This window comes from Botryllus schlosseri, chromosome 6 (genome assembly GCF_051294905.1).
Source record: "Botryllus schlosseri isolate E-star chromosome 6, Bs_hap1, whole genome shotgun sequence".
In the NCBI taxonomy this organism is placed as follows: Eukaryota; Metazoa; Chordata; class Ascidiacea; order Stolidobranchia; family Styelidae; genus Botryllus; species Botryllus schlosseri.
The window spans coordinates 18,754,163-18,782,043 of NC_137241.1; the positions used below are offsets into that span (position 1 = coordinate 18,754,163).

General features: G+C 39.1%; 1 protein-coding gene and 1 long non-coding RNA gene across 3 annotated transcripts in view; one reads left to right on the forward strand and one right to left on the reverse strand.

Annotated features, from left to right (window-relative positions):
* LOC145441360 (uncharacterized) overlaps window positions 1–27,881 on the forward strand; it is a 370,726-nt gene that overhangs the window by 215,930 nt on the left and 126,915 nt on the right. The gene's annotated exons all lie outside the window — the stretch shown is intronic.
* LOC145441351 (aminopeptidase NAALADL1-like) lies at window positions 75–27,859 on the reverse strand. The gene is made up of 14 exons (XM_080319198.1): window positions 27,615–27,859; window positions 24,630–24,927; window positions 24,349–24,553; window positions 24,097–24,292; window positions 23,883–24,034; window positions 23,590–23,752; window positions 23,258–23,456; window positions 23,110–23,192; window positions 9,665–9,752; window positions 9,339–9,415; window positions 8,588–8,769; window positions 741–825; window positions 583–675; window positions 75–519 (listed from the first exon to the last, which is right to left on the reverse strand). The coding sequence occupies exons 1-14, from the start codon at window positions 27,827–27,829 to the stop codon at window positions 348–350; spliced, it is 2,208 nt and encodes a 735-aa protein (XP_080175324.1). The 5' UTR covers window positions 27,830–27,859; the 3' UTR covers window positions 75–347.

Here is a 27,881-nt window from a genome sequence, read left to right on the forward strand (position 1 = left end):
TGCAGGGTGCCGGTATAAGCCAAAAAGGCTTCAGAACCACTGCACTGCGCTATCTCGATCCTGTATTCATCATATTCAATATCATGGCGATAGTATTACATAAACAATAGAAACGTGAACTTCCGTTGAACTACTCGAAAACTCCAGTTCTGTAAGGAACTCGATATGTCAATTGTAATAGTCCAACATTCACATACATGCACATGCACACGGGATCATAAATTTATTACAAAGACTTTTTGTGATATCATAATCTTGACTCATCATCGAAGAAGAGGATAAAATTGATGAATATATAAAAGATAAAATTATGTAGATGCATGTCGATCCGCGTGTGAATCACGACACTATGTCATTTTCAAGATGCTCGCAGCATTCAGCAATCTATACGTGATCATGGCGAGCTGTTTTTCTGCAGTTGTTTTAACTTCAGTTGACGCCGTCGATACCCCCGAGAGCAAAGCAGCAATACTCGGAAAAGATCCATCTTCCGGACCATAATTTGAGCCTGATATATGTCTGTTAAAATAATGATTAATCTGCCACATGGCGTCTATACGAAGTTATGTTAATAATTCATACTTATTATTGATTTGTCCTGGGAGGCCAAGAGGTTCTATGAAAGATTTTTCAAACCGACGCAATCTATTGTTTACCGCTGCAATGTCCAGGACACTGTTGAATAAGTATAAATGAAATCACGTGACGTATGCTTTTCACATTATCTGCGCAATTCTTACTTTTCTCTATCGAGTTCATTTTCTATGTAGTTTACCATATCCATTGCATTCGCTTTCAACAAGTCACTTGCCTCCTGTAGATATCCTGCCATGTACAAATTGGGATTACACGTTACATATGTCGTGGTGGCTTGAACTAGATAGGTAAATTAGGTATGGTGAGGGGTGGGCAAACTGCATCTCGCGAGCCACATGCGGCTCATTGGACCTATGATTGCGGCTCCTGAATGATTGCAAATGCGTTTGTCCATTTTGCTTGAGATGTTTTACCAGATCATAAATTGGTACATTCTATCACGTATCATATGGTTTCTTTCCTTATGGTTTACGCAGGGATATCTAGAGCTCTAGATATCCCTGGGTTTGCGTAACACTCGTAAAATTTATAGGCGAAAGTGGAACTGTAGAGAATATAGTCCTGACCTACAGTCTCTATAGTGGCACTACCGACTTGGAACTGCAATTGAACTCTCGAATCGAGTTCACATAAACATTTCGCCGGAAACAATGGTGCATGGTCTATTGGTCATCAATCAATGATAAATCATTATGTTTAAAAATGAGCTTAGAAAATTTTTCACGGTAGCGAAGGTCACGATAATTTCCGGGCTTAACAATGGTGAATACACGGCTATTCTACATGTATTGTAAAGGCTAGCAATAACTGGAGAGTAGCCAAGAAATCTCGTTGAAAGATAATTGCAAAAAGAAACAATGAACAGGAAAATACCACTTTCAAAACTGAGTTATAATGGTGGTAAGCCACTGTGGCTTATCTGTCAAGATTCCCTAAATAATTGCAAAGCTAGTAACTTGAAATGTCATTACGAAACCAAACACAAAAGCTTCGTCACGAGTTACCCAACGAAGACAGATTGCCGGAGTATTAAGATTACCGAGCTGAAATATTCCTTAAATGCTTAGCAACACATGACGGAGCTGTTCCGCATCGTTATGATGTCATATCAGCCTGGTTTCAAACCAGAGATGAGCAATTGAGCATGGATTAGGATTAGGATTTGCGAGAACCGAATTTGTGGAATTTTGTCGGATTAGGATCGGATTGGGATTTCAGATTTATTTTTTAATGGATTAGGATTAGGATTGGATTTACCGATTCAATCAATCAGGTTTATTAATATTTTCATCGTTTCAAAACATCACAAGACTGCGATACAATGAAAAGATAGGAAGGTGTCGAAACAACTTGGAGTAGCCTTTAAGATCAGACAACCACCTTAGCCTAGGCGAAGTAAATAAGAGGCATGCACACTGAATGAAAAGTAATGCAGAGAATATAAGACGCAAGCGACAAAATGAGGTGGCATGTGGCGGAGGGCGAGGTCGATGTTAGGTCGTGGTCCGGTAATCCTGAAGACTGGCTAGTATTGATTTGGAAGAAATTGCTTGTATTTCGATTTGAATACGGACCGGACATGCCCGACGACTGTCGGATAGCCGGCGAGATGCTGTTCCACAATTGGGGTCCGGCATACTTGATAGAGCTATGCGTTTTTTTATTTATTATTCAGTCCTGATTATATGGTAGTTGTTCTTCGTTGACGCGCGTGTGCTGTACTTGTGTGCTTTTGTCTCCGAGGTGAAGTAGTCGTTGAAATTTGAGGGACATTGACATGGAACTGATACATAAACTTGGGAGGTTCTCGGGAGGTTGATGTCCTGTGGAGAATGGCGAAAAAGTTTGTCGTCCTAGCTCCTAGCAAAGTTATTTCATGTACTTTGGCACTCATTATTGGTGTGAGTGTGTGTGTGTGTGTGTGTGTTTGTCTTACAGAATTATAGGCATAAGATGTAGGCTTTCTAAGAGGAATTCTAAGTTTATATCGGATTAGGATGAGGATTAGGATTGGATCCGGGATATCTAGGGAGTTTCTAGATATCCCTGGATTGGATATACAAAATTCTTAGATGAGCACTAAGATTAGGACTTGAAGCTGTGGATTAGGATTGGATTAGGACATAGAAATTTCAAATTCGCTCATCTCTGTTTTAAACACATTGCAGCCCAAGTTGAGACTTAGGTTCCATACCAACACCGAGAAAACCATTACCGAGAATGAACATTACCGAGAATGCCATTACCGAGAATGAACATTACCGAGAATGGTCATTACCAGGAATGGACACCACCGAGAATGGACATTACCGAGAATGGCCAATGCCAAGACTCTAACGTACTGGGACGGATGTTGTCTAGATTTACACTTGAGAATCGACACCGAATGTGGCAACGCCGTAATGCACATACACATGACCTGTAAATATATGCATAACATGCCTGCATTGTATATATTGCATTGTCGGTAATGTCCAGGGTTGTAACCAAGTCGCAACGTTTCGAGTCACAAGTCAATACCACTTTTACAGTTTTGACTCGAGTCAAGTCGAGTCATTTTCAATTAACCACCGAGTCAAGTCCGAGTCCAAGTCACCGAGTAGAGTGTCGAGTCCGAGTCATATGGTTTTGACTCGAGTCCGAGTCCAAGTCATTGTGTTGACTATTCAATTCTGAGTTAATGTCATGTGAAACCCCCTTTTTTCAACCCTGCTCGGTGATATCGAATGCTGCGCATTCATAATATACTAATTTTCCCCACTTTTAACAGTTTCAGCTAGCATTTTCAAGTAACGGTATTGATTGATGAAATAATAATAGTGTGATAACTTTACTATTCTTCGAAATTACAATGAAATGCCTGTCTTGGTAGACCCAGTCTCGAGTCATATGACTTGGTCCGAGTCATGCGCAATGACTCGAGTACAAGTCGAGTCAATACACAAATTGACCCGAGTCGAGTCATTTTTCATTTCGAAGAAAATGACTCAAGTCAAGTCGAGTCACCAAAAAATCGCGACTCGAGTCGAGTCATGACTCGAGTCATTACATTACAACCCTGGTAATGTCCATTCTCGGTGGTGTCCATTCTCGGTAATCTCCATTCTCGATGGTGTCCATTCTCTGTAATGGCATTCTCGGTAATGGTTTTCTCGGTATTGACCGGACACCCATGACTTGACCTGACCCGGCGTTTCAAAAATGTGGATTGACTTGTGACTCGGAGCAAAATTTACAAGTCAATTTCAAGTCATCAGGTAATCGGTGTCAAATAAATCTCTTCATCTTAGATAATGTTCGGATTGTTGGTAGGGTTGGGCAAAATCGAGAACCTGAGGGGGTCGATTCCGAATCACGCATTATGCTTTGAGTCGAGTCGAGTATTCGAATATCACTCATTATGACGTAATAACAATATGTAAGATGTCCAATTGTCCATGTTCAAATCTGTACCTTTTACGCGTCCACAAAGAATGTAATGCCTGTTCCCTATCACACTGCTGATACGTTGGTATCTTTTCTACCATACCGATTTCATTGCGCTTTGTGACATGTTTTGGGTTGATCATGACTTCAGAAATATGTTATTTCTAGTAATGCTAAGTAGCTTGTACTATGTGTTTCGTATGCTGCGATACGGCCAATCAAGGTTTCAAGGCTTCCACAGTCAAAAATAATAACTCATAGCGGCGTGGAGCGTATATTTTCAGTACTCGCAAAAATCACGTTTTAATACTCGAAACGAAGCATCAGAATTAATGCTCGATTCAGATTCGAGTACTCGAATCATTGTGCCCAGCCCAAATTATTGGATTCAATACTGTATGCGTTTTACTAAGTCTCTGTTGTTATATCGCAAATAAATTGCGATCACAAAAAAAGTGATCATAGGTTTAAGCTTGTTGTCGTAAACTATAAGTAAAGTAATAAAGTAGGAATATATCTGTCTTCTATAGACTACTCACAGTGCTTATCGTAACCAACTCTCGTGAATGATTTAAAATTGAAATCGAATGAATATAGTTTTTATACGTTTATATTACTCGTTAGCAATTGGATGAGGCTTGAATTGTATGTATTAATTGGTATTGTATTGCATCATATCAATTTGTTTTAACTTTGAGGTTTCGTATCCTGCTCTCTATTTTGACTGATAATCATATATTGACGCTATACCAGAGGTCAGGGTTGTAATGACTCGAGTCATGAGTCAGACTCGAGTCACGATTTTTTGATGACTCGACTTGACTCGAGTCATTTTCTCAAAATGCGGAAATGACTCGACTCGACTCGAGTCAATTTCTGTATTGACTCGACTTGGACTCGAGTCATTGTGCATGACTTGAGCCGAGTCATATGACTCGAGACGCAGACCGCCAAGACCGACATTTCATTGTAATTTCGAAGAATAGTATAGTAAGCACACTATTTGGATTTCGTCTATTGGTACTGGTACTTGAAAATGCGACCAGAAACTGCTAAAAGTGAGGTAAATTAGTATATTATAAATGAGAACCGATCGATATCACCAAAGAGAGTTATAAAAGGTGGGTTTAATATGACACGAACAGGAATCTGTGCAGTCAACACAATGACTCGGATTCGACTCGAGTCATAATACCGTGACTCGGACTCGACCCTATTTTCGCTGACTTGGACTCGGACTTGACTCGGTGGTGAATTGAAAATGACTCGACTTGACTCGAGTCAAAACTATAAAACTGAGATTGACTAGTGACTCGGTGCCTTGTGACTTGGTCACAACCCTGCCAGAGGTCTCAAACACGCGGCCCGCGAGACCATTTTGTGCGGCCGCGTCGGCATTTTGGAATTTCAAGTCTTCGACAATGTATTCCCGTGACACATATCTTTTTTAGATATAAAAACTGGAAGTTCACCATAAAACTACTATGAAAAAACAGTGAAATCTCAACAAACTACACCATCACATCAATTTAGAAGCTACCAAGCGGTAGAAAATCACCAATTACGTCACATTTCTAGTTCATGATGATAAAACATCACCCGTTGATGATTCGTGACTGAAAATTGTGATGTGGTTGGGTGCGACCTTTCGGAAAATTACTCAATTTCGGATTGACTGGGTGATTAAATAAAAATGACTCGAGTTGAGTCTGGTCAAACGTTAGAATCCGAGGACTTGCGACTCGTAACGGTGACTTGGCAATCCTACGGATGCAACAATTTATGAAACTGTCATGGGGAATAGTATTATATCAAAGGGTCGTAGCTAGGGCTGGGCACAATGATTCGAGTACTCGAATCTGAATCGAGTATTAATTTGAATGATTCGAGTCGAGTAGTAAAAGACGATTTTTTCGAGTAACGAAATTATACGCTTCTCGCCACTGAAAGTTAATTTATCAACGAGAATTCTAGTTTCGATAATAATTTTCACTGTTGAAGCCTTGAAACCTTGATTGGCGGTATTGTAACTTACAAAACATAGTACAAACCTACGAAGGTTTCTGGACGTAGCGCATTTACGAAGTCATGATAATCCCACAACATTTCCACCACGTAGAATGAAATCGGTATGGTCGATTAAATACCAAAGTATCTTTTACGAGATGGATAAACTGCATTATATGCTTTGTGGTGGCAAAAACGGTGCATATTTGAACTTTGACGTAATACATTCTGTTATGACGTCATAATTGGTGATACTCGATTACTCGACTCGACTCGAAGCATATTACGTGATTCAGAATCGAATCACTCAGGTACTCGATTTTGCCCAGCCCTAGTCGTAGCTTGCGTTGCGTAGGGTATATATAGCTATCTAATCAGGTCAGTATGGCAACCATCGGCATTATGTGACCCCGGTGACGTAATAGTTGGTTACATGCTGGGTGTTGTTTGTTCTCTTTATCCATGTTATTATCGTTGGCGAGTAAGGTAGTAGAACGCTCCAGAGCTCTAACACCAATGAATTCATCGGCGATTGGACATTTCTATTGCAGGGGTTCTTAACCAGGGTCCGTAGATCCTTTCGGGGTACGAAGCACCACATCATGGGCTACGAGATGCATAGTGGAATTAGGCCTATATGCTGTGGAATATTTTCTTGGCCAATTTACTCAACTGGAAAATGCTGGTATTCGCGCTACGCGCGATTTTATGTGTATATGGGCTTTCTAATATTAATATAGGTATCATCGGAAATTGTGTTGAAAATGAACAGGTGCCACGAGAAATCCTATTGGAGGCACGAGGGGTAGGATCGCTGAGGTTAAGAAACAATGTTCATACTATGGATCAATAATAATTATATTTAAGTTGTTAGAGATATGTTCCAATAATAATAGAAGGCAAAATCGGACGCTGATTTCATTTGACTTTGACATTGACAGTAACATGTATATCATGAGTCGGTGTATATGCCGCAAAAACATCAGGGACGAAAAGTAAACTCCGTCCTTTCATTTCCCACTTATCACGACATTGATAACGCGGATTAGGCTACACCGCCCAAATGCTCTGATATCAGATCAATCTTCAGTAGATTTTAAAATATTCTACATACAATAGGCCTTTTGCAGGACTTCGATCACGTGACTAGATACGCATAGCAACAACAAATTGGTTAGCAAGCTACTTTCTCGCGCACCTGCTTCAGTGCTAAATATCGCATAGTGTACTGTTGATTTCTGGTTGTAAACGTTTCGGAAATTTGTTGTAGAAGTCATCAGAGATTTACCTATGCTATATGTCAATCCTGTACAAAGCACATAGAATTCACATTCTATAGTTTTACGATGTCATGATGCATCCTCTCGCATGATGTCTATAACTCATTCTTTTACAGAATTATGCCCGGCACAAAAAAAATGATTTTTTTCCGTGTTAAGCATGAATAGTACAATAGAAAATTACATTTTTACGATGTTTGTGGAATGCCTGTCTGCAAGCTCCAGTCAAATAAGGCCTACTTGGAAATTATGCGTTGAATATCCCTATTATTGATGCTGCGGCCCGCCGCGTCACCAAAACTAGGAAATTGGCCCGCGAGCGTATTTGAGTTTGAGACCTCTGCGCTATACCATTACTTACTTAATTTAGCAGTTCTATGCGTGAGCGATACAACGCCATTTTGCAGGTATGTACCTCAATATTCGTTCCTCGATTTCGAATGATTGACGACTAAATCTGTATTTTTGAAACAACGTGCAAAATGCAATGACTTTGAATCATGCCTCGGATTTCGAAAAATCAACATGACATGAATTGTGACTTGACTCGTGACTTGACTTGACTTGACTCGAGTCACCCGGGGCCTACGATACTTATCGTACCGTAGGTCCTGAGTCACCTTTGAAAATCGATGGACGTGACTTGACTCGAGTCGAAATGTGCAATGACTCGAAGGTAGTGACTTGATCCCAACTGTACATGCCTCTTATTTACATGCTGTAGGCCAAGGTGGGTGTCTGAATTTACAAATTTGAACACGGACATGGACATAGGGCTGTTCAAAAATAACTTTTTTTCCTGAATCTTGCTGTTTACTTGATTAAATCGTTAGGTTGCCTTACAAAACGACGCACACCAAATTTGAATTCATTCCAACCAATTTTCGCAACTTTCGTAGAGTTTAAAAATTTTGAATTTGCCTAAAAATGCAAAAAAAAAAATTTTCAAATTTTTCTGCCAACCCCATGAAATTGTTGGGCTGTCTTCAAAAACTATGCAAAACAAATTTGACTCAATTCCAAGCCGTAGAAGCGGAGTTATGTCAGTTTTTCTTTGATAATTCTAGGATTATCCTTGATCGGTGGATCGGTTAAAGTGTTTTAAAAACTAAGCTAGTTCTATAGATAATTGATTAGAAACACGCAGAAACATGTCCAATGTCCATGCCTGTATAGATCCCACTTGAAATACTCGAGTTGAGAGGGGGCTTTAGGCATTTTAGGCTTTAGATCACATTGCTCTACTAGTATTAATCCTACTGCAATCCCGTTCTTACGTAGCTTGGCTTCATCGAAGTACGCGTCATAGTTGTTTTGAGTAACCAAGACTTGACTTTCTACGAATTTTGCCATTGCCATTACATCGAATGGTATAATGAGTGAGTCGGCCAATCTCAACATTATCGCTCCGGAAACTTTGCAGACGGTCTCGTGAGCGAGAAACCCTGGATCTAAAAACCTGAAAAGATTATTTCATTTGAGCATAGCACGGTGCGGGTGTAATGTGTAGTCCAGTGGTTCTCAACAGCTGATCCGTGTCAAGTTTCCTACCGGTACGCTAAATTTATAACAATTTTATGTCTCAATTGCGATATGGCCTACAAGAAGATGGACGCTTGTCTATGAATTATAGAGACAGGATATAACAAATTTTTAATCGATTGAGATATTTGGAATGTAAATTTCTGACGTAATATAAGAGTTCCTGGTCTACTTTGAACTTGGCGTAAATCACAATGCTATGCAAGTGTTGGACCATGCAAACTCTGAGTAGCTTGTTTACGACTTGTTTCAGACCAGTAATAGATGAAAGTTGAAAGTTAAAAGACTTCAAAAAAATCTTCAAATTTCAACAGTACAGTATAGTTAATAGTTATTATTTGACATTAACATTGACATAAAATGAACTCGAACAATTAGTAGTTTAAACACGACTTCGTCATGCAGACAATTCAATAGAACCACATGTGACACGCAATAAGATATAGCGTGGGCAAAGCAGGACGAAATGTCAAAAATCCTCCCTACCGGTCCATGTAATCGAAAGTGTCATATCCAGTGTGATAGGTCGGGTACGGTGAAATTTGATATCTCGGCTCACTGGCCTGGAGGAATAATAACGGCAATACGTTAACAGTTGCATACTTTGATTGATTGATTGATTGATTGATTGATTGATTGATTGATTGATTGATTGATTGATTGATTGATTGATTACTGTTATGCCAGTCGAAAAAGCGGTATAATTATGACTATATGTCAGTAATAATATTAGTAACAACGAAAGTATACACATACACATATTCTTGTGTATTATTTTACATAACTGTTATTTTAGTTGGATTCTTACTCACATTGCCCCTGTAGGATAAATCTGCAGACGTGATACCCAATGCATTATAGAAGTAGGCGTAGTCGGAGCTTGAGTACAGTTTTCCAATGCTGAAAACAAGGGATTTTTATGTGTGTGATCCGCACTGTGTATTTTGACCACCGATATTTACCAATTACACTGGTCAGTAAAAAATAACGTTATTCGATTACCAAAGATAGAGAGAGATTCTTTATTTTTTTTCAACCAAAACTGAAAACAAACAGACGACAGCAATTATGACATAGAAAACATGCATCACAATAATTGGTAGGATGGGGATGATCGATTTGACCCTGGATGTCAACTACTAGTCTGACCACACACTCAAGATATTTCATACTATTCATATACAATATATATATACTTGCACATTATAATATATATCTTGGATGTTTAACCAATGATCAAATAGTGATATATTATGTCTCAGCTATGATAGCACCGCATGTTATGGTATAACCATAATTTAAATAATTTGGGCAAACACAATCACTAATCAGTAGGGCGATTATTTTTTGCCTTAAAAACGGAAGATGTTGCTCTAAAAATGGAATTTTTGACATATTTAGACATTAAACAACATAATGTTGAAAAAAATTTCCACTCAAGTGTCTAAATTAGGCATTGCAGCACATAGCGTTGGAATGGTAGTACGCGATCCGCTCATACGATAAGAACCACTGTGGTATAAGAACCAATGTCCACGATACAGTAGTAGTTAGTATGATCGCTCGCATGACGCAATGGGTTTCTTATGGGCGGGGTGGCACGGTGCCGAGAAACCGGGGGTGGCACGGTGACCCTTATCTCTTATGGCGGGGGTGGCACGGTGCCATTGTGTCTTATGGCGGGGGTCGCATGGTTACCTTTTTGGTTATAGGCTGCGGCGGCACGGTGACGTGAAAACTCGTGGTGGCATGGTTACCTTTTCAGGTATAGGCGCGGTGACATGGTGACCTTTCGGGTAGAGATGATTTGACAAACGTTGTGGGTATAGGCTGCGATAGCATGGTGTTGAATATGTATCAAGTAAATAGTCATGTGATTGGTCTTTAGTTAATGTGTATATTCCAAATTACGGTGAGTGCGACAATGATATATCGTTATTCTTATGGACGCGGCGATGATTCCTACTTTCGAGTATAGACATCTCTCGCGTGGTGTTGAATATGTACGAGTCACCAACAATAACCGCGCGGACGGAAACGTGGTTTGTTGTGAGGATTACGCGTGCGACCTATATTTCGAATGACCTGCGCGCTGACTTATTTCTCGTCCAGTCGCTACTATCGATTATTACACTAGACCGGTCAGTGTGAAATAGTTTGATCGTAAATTATGATATACGATGTCGTAGTTTAGTCGTGTCAAATGACCGATCGTGTTCTCTTTCCTCGCTATTGATTGCTAGCTGAATAATACTTTCGGCTTATTCGCTGTTTCGCGCCTACAGAATAGTCTGCTGTTCACAACCACAACAAGAATCACAAGTATACACATTTACACATTCGTTTATTACTCTGAAATCAAACTCTTCACAAAAGCACGTACAATCGTATCATTCACTTTTTTATCATCGCTAAAATTATCCAACCTTTGACAAATCCCTTAACGCGTTTTTGTTGAATCGAACGTAACCCGAATATTACTGACACCGACTTTCAGCCGCATCGAATTATTCGCACATTCGCCGCTGTTTTCACACTTATAGAATCAATACCAACTATAACTCTACAATAATCAAGAATCACAAGTATGTGCATTACACAGTTATTGTCTTTATTAACTTGAAATCAAACACTTAACAAAAACACGCAACTAATCATTTGGCAACTCTAGCATTACCAAAAAATTCCAGTATTGCTGATTGAAAATCCTTGAGTCATTATTATCAAAAATGTTATAGTACCGCATCGGAATCCATTCGCGGGATGTACTAAAGGTAAATCCAGATAATCCAAAATGAAATATTTGGACTTTGACAAACATGACTACTAACTTTGATCCAGTCACATTTCAAGATTATACTTTGAAACAATCCTTGAAACTTACAACTCTATTCACGACTGAGTTTTCCGTTTGTCAGTTTCAGTAAATACTATCGCGATATTTTAAAGTGTTACTACACACAATAGAATCATTCAATGAAATAGCACCTGTTGTAAATATTTCTAACTTGACAACCACTTGTGCATACCGCGATCAACTTGTGACGCGATGAGTTAAATCGGAATATTTCAATCTATTTGTCGAAACCTTGATCAAGCTATCGGGTTATTTTTTGTTGTAATCGAGTGAACGGAAATAGTATTACGTCTCAACATTTTAACATCTTCCCCTACACAAAAGAGTAAAATACAAAAAACCTTGTCAAGTCAATCCGTTTGTAACTTACCCAACCAAAGCAAAAAGTATCCTTATGAAAAGTAGACAAGACTACGCGAGTAATCACCACAATCCAAAATCCATAGCAAGTTCGGTTGTATTCATAGTCCACCAACTCGTACTTTTATTCAACTGTAAAAGTCGTTACTATTCTGCAAGACAAACTAATTACTACTCGGTATATTTTGTAAGACAAAAGTAATTACTGCTCAGTGTCGGCGACTTGAGATTAACATAATATGTTTGAGTATACGAGATTTGAAAGTCCGACCAACGTAGTTGAGAATTCATTTCTTTCAATCGAACAATGGTGTTATATTCAAAGTTATCATGCTGTGAACATAAGATTGACACATTGATTTGACATATGAGATTTGTAATAGTTGATCATTACTTTATTATTAAATTATTTGCGTTAATTAGACCCGGCGTTGTGGTAAATGTTATGACAGCAACAAACTTTTCAGTACCAATGTTATTAACATATTAAGCTGTAAAACTATGTATGTCTGAAATGTTCTTGATAGGAAAATTACTCCACCTTGGTAAAAATCACTCTGCGTATTGCGGATATCAGAAAATATTTCCAGTACCCAAGACTAAAGATGAAATGACAATTTCGTTTGTTGATTAACAACCGGTACAATACTTTATCATCATAATCCGCGGTGAGAATTGAAACACTTTCGCGCATTACCCGGTGTCAAGATATCACACTAGGTGAATTGACATACCGCCGCTTGAATAATACCTAATCCGTTCGCACCATTTCACATACTTTGATCATTACAAAAGTAAATTGTGATATGTTTGTTAGATGCATTCAATTCAACTAGAAGTGTCTGGTACACAACAATCGTAATATCGAAAAAGTACTTGCCACACTGTTATTTGCTATACGTGTTTTGCATTGTTGTTCATTTGTAGTATTGATTGTTTTTGAACCTCCAAATAATAATTCCCGACATGAAACCAAACCGCTGAAAGTCGTTACCATCACGAAGATACAATGTGCGCGATGTTTGTCAAATGTGTCCTACCTGGCCAACAGAAAACAATTTTCACTCACTCGAAATGAAACCAATGTGATGGTCTCCATTCGATATTTTGTTTGTGTCAAATACTTTGCAATGAACACATTTGCGTGGTTGAGCTTTGGCATCATCAAGCTGTCATTTGTATCGTTTAATTAACCGACATTTAGCGATTGGTGAACATACCGAACGATACACAGTCACTTCGAAATACTCCGTTGATCGTAATTTCCATCATCATAATAATCGAAGTACAATTGTTTCGAATCGCTAGAGTGGTTGAGCTTTACATCGTCAGACTGCCATCTGTACATCAAGAATACATCCGACTTGTAACTGGGTCGTTTACCTAACCGAGTTGTATGCACAGTTTGATATTTAGCGATTGCAGAACATACCATTTCGAAATACTGCGTTGATCTCAATTCCTTTGTCATGATAATCGAAGTATATTTGTTTCGATTTCATAAAAACCAACTTTTCTATGACATGATAAATTTTTGAAAAGTTATACTTAGAAGGTTGGTGCATATCGCGAAAAATAATATACCACCCATATTGATATTGCTACTCCATTGATCGGTATTTTCACGCGAGTCGATTTTCAAATGAGTAAAATTTATTACATGAGTTTCTCCGCTTAATGTAAATGAAAACTCAGTCGTCTTTTAACATCACAAAGACATTGATAAAAAGTAAGCAATCAAACACAACACTTTGTACGACACTAATTTATTTTTCCACACATCTCATTTCATACTAAGTGTATACGAAAGATATTCATGATGCACGAAAATATTCGCTCATGCTACAAACCTGTACAATGATTGGTGGTGTAAGGCCAGCACAATTGTGGTATCCATCCGAGTTTAGTTAACACAAATTTATTACAACAGAGCCACGTAAACTTTCGTGAAAGAAAAGCATACTCACTTTCAGAGGGTTATGTCAATGCCATAGCAGTAAATCAAAAATATTCCTAACCCTTTGCACACCGGTGACAAATCATACAACAAACATTTTTTGTGTGTCGAATTGTTGTTCAGTGTCAAGTCTACCTGTTGAAAAGTGCATTAAAACAACACAGTCACAATTCAATTAAAACCACGAATCTATTTTCATTTCGTCACATACAGAAAAATAAATTTTCTTTCCCCAACACATACTTGTAACCAATCGCTTTCATTAAACACACAACTCCATAAAAGTATTTACTTTCTACAACATAGACATTCCGATATAGTCAAGAAATATTAAAACGGACACGACACGACTGAATGTAAGGGGATAGAAGTCTATCGCATCGATTTACATGTGGTCTTCGCTACGGTTTCAAAAAACGAATCATCTATTTTGCATTGGTCAAGACCGAGCGAGCCAGTTACATGTATTCGCGGTAATGATTTTTCTTGTCATATGCGAATGATAGGTTTGCTACTCCGACAAATCAAATCAACAAACAACAACAATCTTCTGACGATCATAATAGCAATTTCATTTGCCACCCCTTCGTAATTGTACACGCACGAAAAGTATATTGTACAACTCGGCAACTACGTTTAATAAGACCAATCACACTACCAGCGTTGAACACAAGATACCTACCCAAGTCAAAAATATCATACGGGTTTGGACAACTGACGTTTACCTGTGTAAAATTATCATTTTCACTTGGCGATCTATCCTTTCCTAGAGTAACAAACCCTTGTCGTTTACAAATCTTTTTTTTTTTCCTACAGCAAAAAACTATTTTCACTTGGAAAAATACTTTTACCTAGAGTAACTAATCATTTTCTTTTAAAAATATATTTTCTCCCTGGGTAACAAACCCTTTTCGTTTGGAAAACTATCATTTACCTGAGTACCAATACCGTTTTCACTTGGCAGTCCGTCGTTTACCTGGCTAAACATATCATTTTCACTTGGAAATCATTTTTTCCCAGAGTAAGAAACCTTTTTCACTTTGAAATCTATTTTTTCCCTGGGTAACAAACCTTTTTCACTTGGAAATATTTTTTTTCCCCAGGTAACAAACCTTTTTCGCTTGGAAATATATTTTTCCCTGGGTTACAAACCTTTTTCACTTGGTGGTTCGTCGTTTACCCGAGTAAAAATATCATTTTCCTTTGGGGGATCTGGCGTTTACCCAGTGTAACAATACATTTTCTCTTGGTCATCTAGCTTTTCCTAGAGTAACAAAACCATTTTCATTTTGAAATCTGACAAACACATCTGACAATTTGATATTTTTGTATATTGTTACAACGGATAGCGACAAAATATTCACCAACAACAACTCCAATACATTTGTGTAATCGCATATTCACTTGTGCTGATGCAACCTATCAATATCATCGGTTACCCGCATGCAATGTGCTGTTGTACATCGACGTTTATGTTTTGGAAAATTGGACAATAGACTTCGATAGTTCTGTGATGTCCGGGTTCGTGCTTTGGATTTTCCAGAGTCAAAATGTCTGAATAAAACACCTCCTCGACGATGGTTGGTATGTGGATAACGGTGTTCGGAAAACGGTTGGATTTATGTCACCCATCGCGATAACAACTCCAGGTCGAGTTTTCCTCCCGCTTGTTTACTATATTGTGTCTTTATTGGTCAATGTATGTCTCGACATTCAGTTTGAAATCGGAAACCCTGATAAAGTACGTAACCGGATCCGGATATCAACTGTGAATTGATTAACCAATGAACAATATTCAAAGTAAACATGTTACACCCTGTGTTTCCACGACAAAATACCATCCAGACATACGTCGCGCTTGTTTGCCCACACCAGTATACGCATAAATGGAGGTGTGTGACATTGCATGCAATGTGTTGGTATACAAACATCGATCCACAGACATTATCATAGCCGGTAATTTTGATGTAGATCGAATGTCACTCGATAACAATGGTATACCAATAAGCCACATTGCAATGACTCTGAGTCAATCTGAAGCATGACATACAGACACACAAACATAGAAACCGTAACATGGGTATTCGCACGATGGTGAAAGTGAACTGTACAGTACATACCAATATTGTGATCACAGTCAAATATGCGAACCATGCACAATCATATACCCTGGTTTTTGTTGGATGTGTACGAAACCGATAAATCGATACATTTCTTTTCCCTGGACATCAATAATACAATCGCCATTCCAATACATCGCTCGAATGTGAGGTACGTCTGGTGTAAAATCCATATCAAATAACACCAAAGTATGCCTTCCGTGTTTTATCATTTCCACCGACGCTTCTTGTCTGTGTCGTAACACTATAGTGTGGGGAGTTGAAAAACGGTACATTCTAAAACGGATTGACATGTTCTTCGATATGACCAACAGAATCGACCTCAACAGCCTTGTGGTGATGAAAGTGTCAAAATGCTACCGATATGACGAGACCAACCCGATCTCTTGTAGCGATGACCGTTTCGAAATGTCACCGGACGAACTGGACCTTTACGATGATGTGTTTTATGATTGCGTGTGAAATCACGAGGTAGTGTTCTATTGTGGTGTACGATTGCAGTCTTCATTCCACAGAAACACACCTTATTGGATCACAGTATCAGTCCGAGATTTGCAGAATCACTGTTCACGATATTTATCTGGAGTCGTTATGTGGGAGTAGCGATATCCATGCATCGTGATTTAGTGAAAGACTGATCGCAATCATTTCGAGCACCCGTACTTCGATAGTTCACATTGGTCAAACGCTGCAGTCTCAGCATAAAACTTCGGTGTCGACAACACGCTGGATAGCGACCGATGTATCCAATTGGTCTGGGTGATCTGTCCGGAGATAGGGTCATAACTATCTTGCAATGTAACAACACGATAACACCATCGAGTAAATCAGTGAACGGTGTCGAAATATCGATGTAATAGCGCGTTATCAGAGTCATTGCAATGTGGCTTATTGGTATACCATTGTTATCGAGTGACATTCGATCTACATCAAAATTACCGGCTATGATAATGTCTGTGGATCGATGTTTGTATACCAACACATTGCATGCAATGTCACACACCTCCATTTATGCGTATACTGGTGTGGGCAAACAAGCGCGACGTATGTCTGGATGGTATTTTGTCGTGGAAACACAGGGTGTAACATGTTTACTTTGAATATTGTTCATTGGTTTATCGATTCACAGTTGATATCCGGATCCGGTTACGTACTTTATCAGGGTTTCCGATTTCAAACTGAATGTCGAGACATACATTGACCAATAAAGACACAATATAGTAAACAAGCGGGAGGAAAACTCGACCTGGAGTTGTTATCGCGATGGGTGACATAAATCCAACCGTTTTCCGAACACCGTTATCCACATACCAACCATCGTCGAGGAGGTGTTTTATTCAGACATTTTGACTCTGGAAAATCCAAAGCACGAACCCGGACATCACAGAACTATCGAAGCCTATTGTCCAATTTTCCAAAACATAAACGTCGATGTACAACAGCACATTGCATGCGGGTAACCGATGATATTGATGGGTTGCATCAGCACAAGTGAATATGCGATTACACAAATGTATTGGAGTTGTTGTTGGTGAATATTTTGTCGCTATCCGTTGTAACAATATACAAAAATATCAAATTGTCAGATGTGTTTGTCAGATTTCAAAATGAAAATGGTTTTGTTACTCTAGGAAAAGCTAGATGACCAAGAGAAAATGTATTGTTACACTGGGTAAACGCCAGATCCCCCAAAGGAAAATGATATTTTTACTCGGGTAAACGACGAACCACCAAGTGAAAAAGGTTTGTAACCCAGGGAAAAATATATTTCCAAGCGAAAAAGGTTTGTTACCTGGGGAAAAAAAATATTTCCAAGTGAAAAAGGTTTGTTACCCAGGGAAAAAATAGATTTCAAAGTGAAAAAGGTTTCTTACTCTGGGAAAAAATAGATTTCCAAGTGAAAATGATATGTTTAGCCAGGTAAACGACGGACTGCCAAGTGAAAACGGTATTGGTACTCAGGTAAATGATAGTTTTCCAAACGAAAAGGGTTTGTTACCCAGGGAGAAAATATATTTTTAAAAGAAAATGATTAGTTACTCTAGGTAAAAGTATTTTTCCAAGTGAAAATAGTTTTTTGCTGTAGGAAAAAAAAAAGATTTGTAAACGACAAGGGTTTGTTACTCTAGGAAAGGATAGATCGCCAAGTGAAAATGATAATTTTACACAGGTAAACGTCAGTTGTCCAAACCCGTATGATATTTTTGACTTGGGTAGGTATCTTGTGTTCAACGCTGGTAGTGTGATTGGTCTTATTAAACGTAGTTGCCGAGTTGTACAATATACTTTTCGTGCGTGTACAATTACGAAGGGGTGGCAAATGAAATTGCTATTATGATCGTCAGAAGATTGTTGTTGTTTGTTGATTTGATTTGTCGGAGTAGCAAACCTATCATTCGCATATGACAAGAAAAATCATTACCGCGAATACATGTAACTGGCTCGCTCGGTCTTGACCAATGCAAAATAGATGATTCGTTTTTTGAAACCGTAGCGAAGACCACATGTAAATCGATGCGATAGACTTCTATCCCCTTACATTCAGTCGTGTCGTGTCCGTTTTAATATTTCTTGACTCTATCGGAATGTCTATGTTGTAGAAAGTAAATACTTTTATGGAGTTGTGTGTTTAATGAAAGCGATTGGTTACAAGTATGTGTTGGGGAAAGAAAATTTATTTTTCTGTATGTGACGAAATGAAAATAGATTCGTGGTTTTAATTGAATTGTGACTGTGTTGTTTTAATGCACTTTTCAACAGGTAGACTTGACACTGAACAACAATTCGACACACAAAAAATGTTTGTTGTATGATTTGTCACCGGTGTGCAAAGGGTTAGGAATATTTTTGATTTACTGCTATGGCATTGACATAACCCTCTGAAAGTGAGTATGCTTTTCTTTCACGAAAGTTTACGTGGCTCTGTTGTAATAAATTTGTGTTAACTAAACTCGGATGGATACCACAATTGTGCTGGCCTTACACCACCAATCATTGTACAGGTTTGTAGCATGAGCGAATATTTTCGTGCATCATGAATATCTTTCGTATACACTTAGTATGAAATGAGATGTGTGGAAAAATAAATTAGTGTCGTACAAAGTGTTGTGTTTGATTGCTTACTTTTTATCAATGTCTTTGTGATGTTAAAAGACGACTGAGTTTTCATTTACATTAAGCGGAGAAACTCATGTAATAAATTTTACTCATTTGAAAATCGACTCGCGTGAAAATACCGATCAATGGAGTAGCAATATCAATATGGGTGGTATATTATTTTTCGCGATATGCACCAACCTTCTAAGTATAACTTTTCAAAAATTTATCATGTCATAGAAAAGTTGGTTTTTATGAAATCGAAACAAATATACTTCGATTATCACGACAAAGGAATTGAGATCAACGCAGTATTTCGAAATGGTATGTTCTGCAATCGCTAAATATCAAACTGTGCATACAACTCGGTTAGGTAAACGACCCAGTTACAAGTCGGATGTATTCTTGATGTACAGATGGCAGTCTGACGATGTAAAGCTCAACCACTCTAGCGATTCGAAACAATTGTACTTCGATTATTATGATGATGGAAATTACGATCAACGGAGTATTACGAAGTGACTGTGTATCGTTCGGTATGTTCACCAATCGCTAAATGTCGGTTAATTAAACGATACAAATGACAGCTTGATGATGCCAAAGCTCAACCACGCAAATGTGTTCATTGCAAAGTATTTGACACAAACAAAATATCGAATGGAGACCATCACATTGGTTTCATTTCGAGTGAGTGAAAATTGTTTTCTGTTGGCCAGGTAGGACACATTTGACAAACATCGCGCACATTGTATCTTCGTGATGGTAACGACTTTCAGCGGTTTGGTTTCATGTCGGGAATTATTATTTGGAGGTTCAAAAACAATCAATACTACAAATGAACAACAATGCAAAACACGTATAGCAAATAACAGTGTGGCAAGTACTTTTTCGATATTACGATTGTTGTGTACCAGACACTTCTAGTTGAATTGAATGCATCTAACAAACATATCACAATTTACTTTTGTAATGATCAAAGTATGTGAAATGGTGCGAACGGATTAGGTATTATTCAAGCGGCGGTATGTCAATTCACCTAGTGTGATATCTTGACACCGGGTAATGCGCGAAAGGGTTTCAATTCTCACCGCGGATTATGATGATAAAGTATTGTACCGGTTGTTAATCAACAAACGAAATTGTCATTTCATCTTTAGTCTTGGGTACTGGAAATATTTTCTGATATCCGCAATACGCAGAGTGATTTTTACCAAGGTGGAGTAATTTTCCTATCAAGAACATTTCAGACATACATAGTTTTACAGCTTAATATGTTAATAACATTGGTACTGAAAAGTTTGTTGCTGTCATAACATTTACCACAACGCCGGGTCTAATTAACGCAAATAATTTAATAATAAAGTAATGATCAACTATTACAAATCTCATATGTCAAATCAATGTGTCAATCTTATGTTCACAGCATGATAACTTTGAATATAACACCATTGTTCGATTGAAAGAAATGAATTCTCAACTACGTTGGTCGGACTTTCAAATCTCGTATACTCAAACATATTATGTTAATCTCAAGTCGCCGACACTGAGCAGTAATTACTTTTGTCTTACAAAATATACCGAGTAGTAATTAGTTTGTCTTGCAGAATAGTAACGACTTTTACAGTTGTATAAAAGTACGAGTTGGTGGACTATGAATACAACCGAACTTGCTATGGATTTTGGATTGTGGTGATTACTCGCGTAGTCTTGTCTACTTTTCATAAGGATACTTTTTGCTTTGGTTGGGTAAGTTACAAACGGATTGACTTGACAAGGTTTTTTGTATTTTACTCTTTTGTGTAGGGGAAGATGTTAAAATGTTGAGACGTAATACTATTTCCGTTCACTCGATTACAACAAAAAATAACCCGATAGCTTGTTCAAGGTTTCGACAAATAGATTGAAATATTCCGATTTAACTCATCGCGTCACAAGTTGATCGCGGTATGCACAAGTGGTTGTCAAGTTAGAAATATTTACAACAGGTGCTATTTCATTGAATGATTCTATTGTGTGTAGTAACACTTTAAAATATCGCGATAGTATTTACTGAAACTGACAAACGGAAAACTCAGTCGTGAATAGAGTTGTAAGTTTCAAGGATTGTTTCAAAGTATAATCTTGAAATGTGACTGGATCAAAGTTAGTAGTCATGTTTGTCAAAGTCCAAATATTTCATTTTGGATTATCTGGATTTACCTTTAGTACATCCCGCGAATGGATTCCGATGCGGTACTATAACATTTTTGATAATAATGACTCAAGGATTTTCAATCAGCAATACTGGAATTTTTTGGTAATGCTAGAGTTGCCAAATGATTAGTTGCGTGTTTTTGTTAAGTGTTTGATTTCAAGTTAATAAAGACAATAACTGTGTAATGCACATACTTGTGATTCTTGATTATTGTAGAGTTATAGTTGGTATTGATTCTATAAGTGTGAAAACAGCGGCGAATGTGCGAATAATTCGATGCGGCTGAAAGTCGGTGTCAGTAATATTCGGGTTACGTTCGATTCAACAAAAACGCGTTAAGGGATTTGTCAAAGGTTGGATAATTTTAGCGATGATAAAAAAGTGAATGATACGATTGTACGTGCTTTTGTGAAGAGTTTGATTTCAGAGTAATAAACGAATGTGTAAATGTGTATACTTGTGATTCTTGTTGTGGTTGTGAACAGCAGACTATTCTGTAGGCGCGAAACAGCGAATAAGCCGAAAGTATTATTCAGCTAGCAATCAATAGCGAGGAAAGAGAACACGATCGGTCATTTGACACGACTAAACTACGACATCGTATATCATAATTTACGATCAAACTATTTCACACTGACCGGTCTAGTGTAATAATCGATAGTAGCGACTGGACGAGAAATAAGTCAGCGCGCAGGTCATTCGAAATATAGGTCGCACGCGTAATCCTCACAACAAACCACGTTTCCGTCCGCGCGGTTATTGTTGGTGACTCGTACATATTCAACACCACGCGAGAGATGTCTATACTCGAAAGTAGGAATCATCGCCGCGTCCATAAGAATAACGATATATCATTGTCGCACTCACCGTAATTTGGAATATACACATTAACTAAAGACCAATCACATGACTATTTACTTGATACATATTCAACACCATGCTATCGCAGCCTATACCCACAACGTTTGTCAAATCATCTCTACCCGAAAGGTCACCATGTCACCGCGCCTATACCTGAAAAGGTAACCATGCCACCACGAGTTTTCACGTCACCGTGCCGCCGCAGCCTATAACCAAAAAGGTAACCATGCGACCCCCGCCATAAGACACAATGGCACCGTGCCACCCCCGCCATAAGAGATAAGGGTCACCGTGCCACCCCCGGTTTCTCGGCACCGTGCCACCCCGCCCATAAGAAACCCATTGCGTCATGCGAGCGATCATACTAACTACTTACAGTCAAGTTTCAGATTCAGTGAAATATCGGCGTGAGCTTGGAAAAATTCCGCACCTACTGAAGCTTTTACTCGTTTTTGAGTACGTTGATCATCACGCCATGTCAACTTATTTGTTTTATTCGATGGTGATGAGTAGACAATGGGCAATCTACAATAGTAAGCCTGTAAAGTAGGCTACAAGGTGTAAATTGTATAATATTAAAGGAAAAGTTTATTGACGGTGCAACCGCTACGAGTGCTACGACAGCCACGAAATGCAGGTTGTAAAAATATTTTGATTTCGAAAACAATTTTGACAATTTTTTGACGTAACGCTACAATTTTGACATTTTTTTTTGCTACGTCACAAGATAGTCGCCCTACTAATAAGTAATCACACGAAACGTATATAGAGAAGCGCTATAATTATTATGATGAACAATTGAGCATACTCACTAGGGCGTATCACTGTCGGGACCGGGATAATATTCCATCCAAGAATTAAATACGGATTTGGTGCTATCGACTGGATCCTCAACCTGAACATGGTTCATGGCCTAGTAAATCTCAGTATTGGCTCTTTGTCTGGAACAATAGTAAGTACCTCTTCCGCGGCCGCTTTGATGACGGTTGTTAATAGAGGACTTGCTCGTGTGAAGAATGACAAGTTCGCAAAAACCGCAATGTCTACGTTGATGTACGCAACTGCTCTATCTAACAACAGAAATTCTTTTTCTTGCGCCCATTCCACAGATCCGATTAGGCCAAACTCTTCTGCTCCCCAACTCGCAAATATGATTGTTCTATGAAATTTTAACTTTGTGTTGGGGATAAAAATTAGGAAAATCAAATCGATATTTATGCGTCATCGGCGAGTCCGGGAACCGCTCATGGACATAAAACTATTACGCTACGAGGCAATTAATTTGGCTTTACCTCTTTGGTCTCCACCCATATTTAAGAAGTTCCTGCAAAATGGCTGTAGTTTCCAACATACAGGCAGTCCCACTACTTGGATCCACGGCACCATAAACCCACGAATCTCTGTGATTGCCATAAATTACCCAGTCGTCAGGCTCTGTGGAACCCCGTATTGTTCCTACACGACAGATATGAAAAAAACTTGTTAAAATTATTACTGATGGGCCATCCAGAATTAACGGAGTTTCGATAAACGTGTTGCATTTGGTGAAGAGGTGGACTTATACAACTAGAAAATTGTATCTTGCCTATGACATTTTGGCTTGTTACATATCTGAGTTTGTTATTGACACTCAACCGGATCTTGCCGCCATCAGAAAATCCCGGACCAACATTCAACTCCCCTCCGTTGAGACCGGTACTCCACCCCTCGCTAACTAAGGTATCGTTGTAATTTAACCTGGAATTCATAACGATGAGTGACTATAGGCTGGCAGTGGAAGAGAAGAGGAGATAACATACCTTCGTATGAGTTCCTCTGCATCCTCGTATGCAATAGGTTGCAGTGGTAGAACAGGGAAGTATGTTATTTCGTCAGTTGGTGTGCGGTACGCTGACTTGATGGAGGGGTATTGTGGCGTTGATGGATCGCCATACTCGCTCATAGCAGATCCCCTCTGAACACCACTCGATGGTAAGCTGAAGTCATCAGGGTAACCTGAAAACATTAATTGGCAAACATGATTCCGATAGGAATCTGCTAAGGTTGTACACCTGTATCTCCATCAAGAGCATACTCTTGTGGATCAGAATAAACTAATACTCCGGCAACTCCGTATTTTTTCCCATTAATTGTTCTTGCGCCCCTTCCAACCCGGCCATACTTTGTGAGAGCAATGGATCCGTTCAATTCTACACCCTGATCAGCCAGAAATGCGAAATCCGATTCCGATCCAAAGTTCGCATACACGAGTTGACCCTGCAAACAAATATTGTCTGTCCTTTGACAGATATCCATGATCAATGACCATGAAACAAACTCCATTCACACGAACCGTGACGTCTCCTGCTGGAGCGTAAGCGTTGTAATATGGAACTATATTCTCTGGTGCCGCCATGTATTCGTTGTATACTTCTTCAGTAGTCCTAGTAGCGAACGTCAATTGATCTGCATCATCGTACACCTCCGCGACGTTTGGCTCATTCTCTTGATCCTCCGACGGAAAGCTCAGCAATATTTCGTGAGATACTATCTCGGAGGAATCTAGCTGTGTTTTCCACAGTGCGTCGATGTGCTTTACCAAGTTCTCGTCGCCTTCCGTAGTTGCCATATGCGGTTCATTTGACAAGTATCTATACAAAAAAACGTCATGTTGGTCCACATTTATATTGCACATACCTACCAACCGGGTGTATAGCCAAGGTTATGAAAATATTGGTTGGGTACAAGTTGGTGAGATGTACTTATGCGTAGGCTACCAGATATACGGCAATACACTATAGCTCAGAGGTGGCCAAACTTTTCGGCCAAAGGGCCGCACGAGATTTACAAACCATTGCGCGGGCCTCTTGAATGTCTACGTTCTTTTTTAGTCGTCTGATAGGAGCTAACCGGATTAGGTAACGGTGAAAATAGGACCTATATTGCAATAAGATGGACAGGAAAACTCTGCGTACATGACGTAGCCGCGCCAAGCGCGATTTTTTTTTCAAAATTAATGAATGAACTCGGTCAATAATAATGTAAGTTGCATATATTGTGGGTCGCCTCTGTATACCGCTGATGGGCTCATTTGGACAGGACATCGGCATCGGCACGAAATCGGCAATCGGCATTTGGACATATCAATATCGAAGATTTCAGTGAACATGATTCTATCAATTTGTGCAACGGTTTCATCGCCGAAGATCTTCCTGCGAGTGCTGACGCGAAGTCGCATGTCGGACGACACGTTTTATCATAATTGCGAATTTAGGTAGACTCAATTCCGTAAATTGGGCGCATTTTTAATTTTTAATTTTCAGGAGGAGGCCGGGAATATCTAGAGGAGGCACCAATATTGAAAGCAAGAAATCTAATGACAATAGATCAAGTCAAATAAATATGTCACGAAATATTCTATTTTATGGTCATATACGAAGATCTACGAAAAATGTGGATGGCCCCTGGCAACGCCAATGCGTCGAAACTGATATTTTCGTCATCAACATCCCAAAGATTGGTTGGTCTTGCAAGTTCACAACAAATTACCTGCGAAATTTATTTTTTTGATATTATAACTAATTTCGAGAATTACCTTACGGGCCACTCAAAACCTTCTCGCGGGCCACAGGTTGGCCGCCCCTGCTAGCTAGTTGAACAAACGTTTGCCTTGGATTTATTTTGGTCGTAAATGAATCCCTTTAAAAACTAATAATAATAATATGCATAAGAACGGTAACAGGGAGAGGATCTCCATTCGAAATCTCATCAAGTCATCGCATAATCGTGTATGATTTAGAGTTCAAGGTGCTGTGTTTATTCCCCGTGTGCCCATGCCCATTTTTCGTAAATGTAAACAAATGCGTACTGAATATTCCTTACTTGAATAAATTGTACTTGCGTTTGATAATCTGATATTAACAGGCTACAAGTCCCCCCGTTCTGGGGATCGGAAACGACTGTCGGACCAATTTCGGTGACGAGGCTCATCCCATAAGCCAAATACCATCGATATTCAGCCAAGATAGATCGGTAGTAGGCCTATATCAGGGGCGGGCAACTTCTCTAGTCGGCGGGCCGGATATAGGAACATTAGGTACTTGGCGGGCCGGATTGCTGAATCGATACAATATTCGCCCATTTATCCACAGATAAAAGGAATAACTCGTATTTAATGAATGTATTTTAACGACAGCAATGTCACTTCCAAGCCATTTCACGCCGATAATGATGTATGCAATGTGGATTTGAGAACAGCATTGTCATACAGGCGCCGCATTGTTTGCTTCTTTCTGATCAATTAACACAGGTTGCAATCCTGAATTAAGATTTCAGGGCGTTCGATAAGCCCGATTCCCCAAATTTACCAAGATATCAATTCATTAGGTTTGAGTACATCGTAAATGCCGATAATGCAAGTCTTCACGCTTCGACGAACTTACGCGTAAGCTTAGGGTTACCATATTTTGGAATCAGGAAAGGAGGGTACTTTTACCAAATCAGAAAAGTTAGTTGATCAATACTGAAAACAGCCGATTTTGCTATTTTTGCTGGAAAATTTGTGAAGTTGACTAAATTAAAATCTAAAACTCCCGATTTACCCACTCTTTACTAAAATTTAATGGTTTTGACTGAAAGTCGTCACTCTCAATCGACTCCCGGATGACCCGCTCGAACGTCCGTGGTAGCTATTTAGTGTCAATTATGTCGATTTTCAGTCGAACCTGTCCGTTATCCTGCCTGTAAAAGCTGTAAAGGAGGACGAATTGCCAAAATGGAGGACATTTAGGCGTCCTCGGAGGACATTTTCAAAAACCTGAAAAGGAGGACGTGTGGTAACTCTATGTAAGCTCCACTTTCGCACGCTGCACACACACGTAGGCTATATATAATAACATTTAGTCACTAAAATCTGACGTAGTAAGCAAGCAGTGGGGAATCTCGGCAGACTGGAACCGCGGGCCACATTATCATGTAAGACGGGAAATTTCCGCGGGCGGACAAAATCCCGTCGCGAGCCGGATCCGGCCCGCGGGGTGTATGTTGCCCGCCCCTAGCCTTTATTATTTTTAGAGGCTCCGTAAATATGGAATCCTGCTACCAGAGCCATATGTCTCTCGGCCAACCCAAATATGTATGGCATGATAGTCCTAAGATAAAGGTACGACATTATGGTATATGAGAATTTTATCGTATCGCGCTGGTGTGGTACAAACAATTTTGCGGAACGAATGAGGATACGATACGTATCGTAACCTACCAATTCCACGATCAATAAAATAATAGGACTTCGATACTGGCCATTATTATTATCTGGTATTCTAGCCCAAACGCTTACTGCAAATTTTCTCGGATACTGCTCGCTTGCACATTATCGAAATATCTGTAAATTACACTTTCGTCCAAGTCTTTTATTTGATTTTCGACCGTGCTCGTCCATGATGGCAAAGGATCCGGAACACGTGAGAACCATCCAATTATCACTCCGATCCCTATCCCGACGAATGCAGCACCTATAGTTAATATCACCACATTTCTAGATGCTTTCTCCATTTTTAGATACTCCACTTATTATCCTGGAAATAACCATACAGTTAACTTTGAA

Coding starts and splice junctions, on each gene's coding strand:
- LOC145441351 (XM_080319198.1), bottom strand. CDS start 27,829: ATGGAGAAAGCATCTAGAAATGTGGTGATATTAACTATAGGTGCTGCA. Junction 24,035..24,096: donor GCAGAGGAACTCATACGAAG/GTATGTTATCTC, acceptor TATGAATTCCAG/GTTAAATTACAACGATACCT. Junction 520..582: donor CCAGGACAAATCAATAATAA/GTATGAATTATT, acceptor TTATTTTAACAG/ACATATATCAGGCTCAAATT.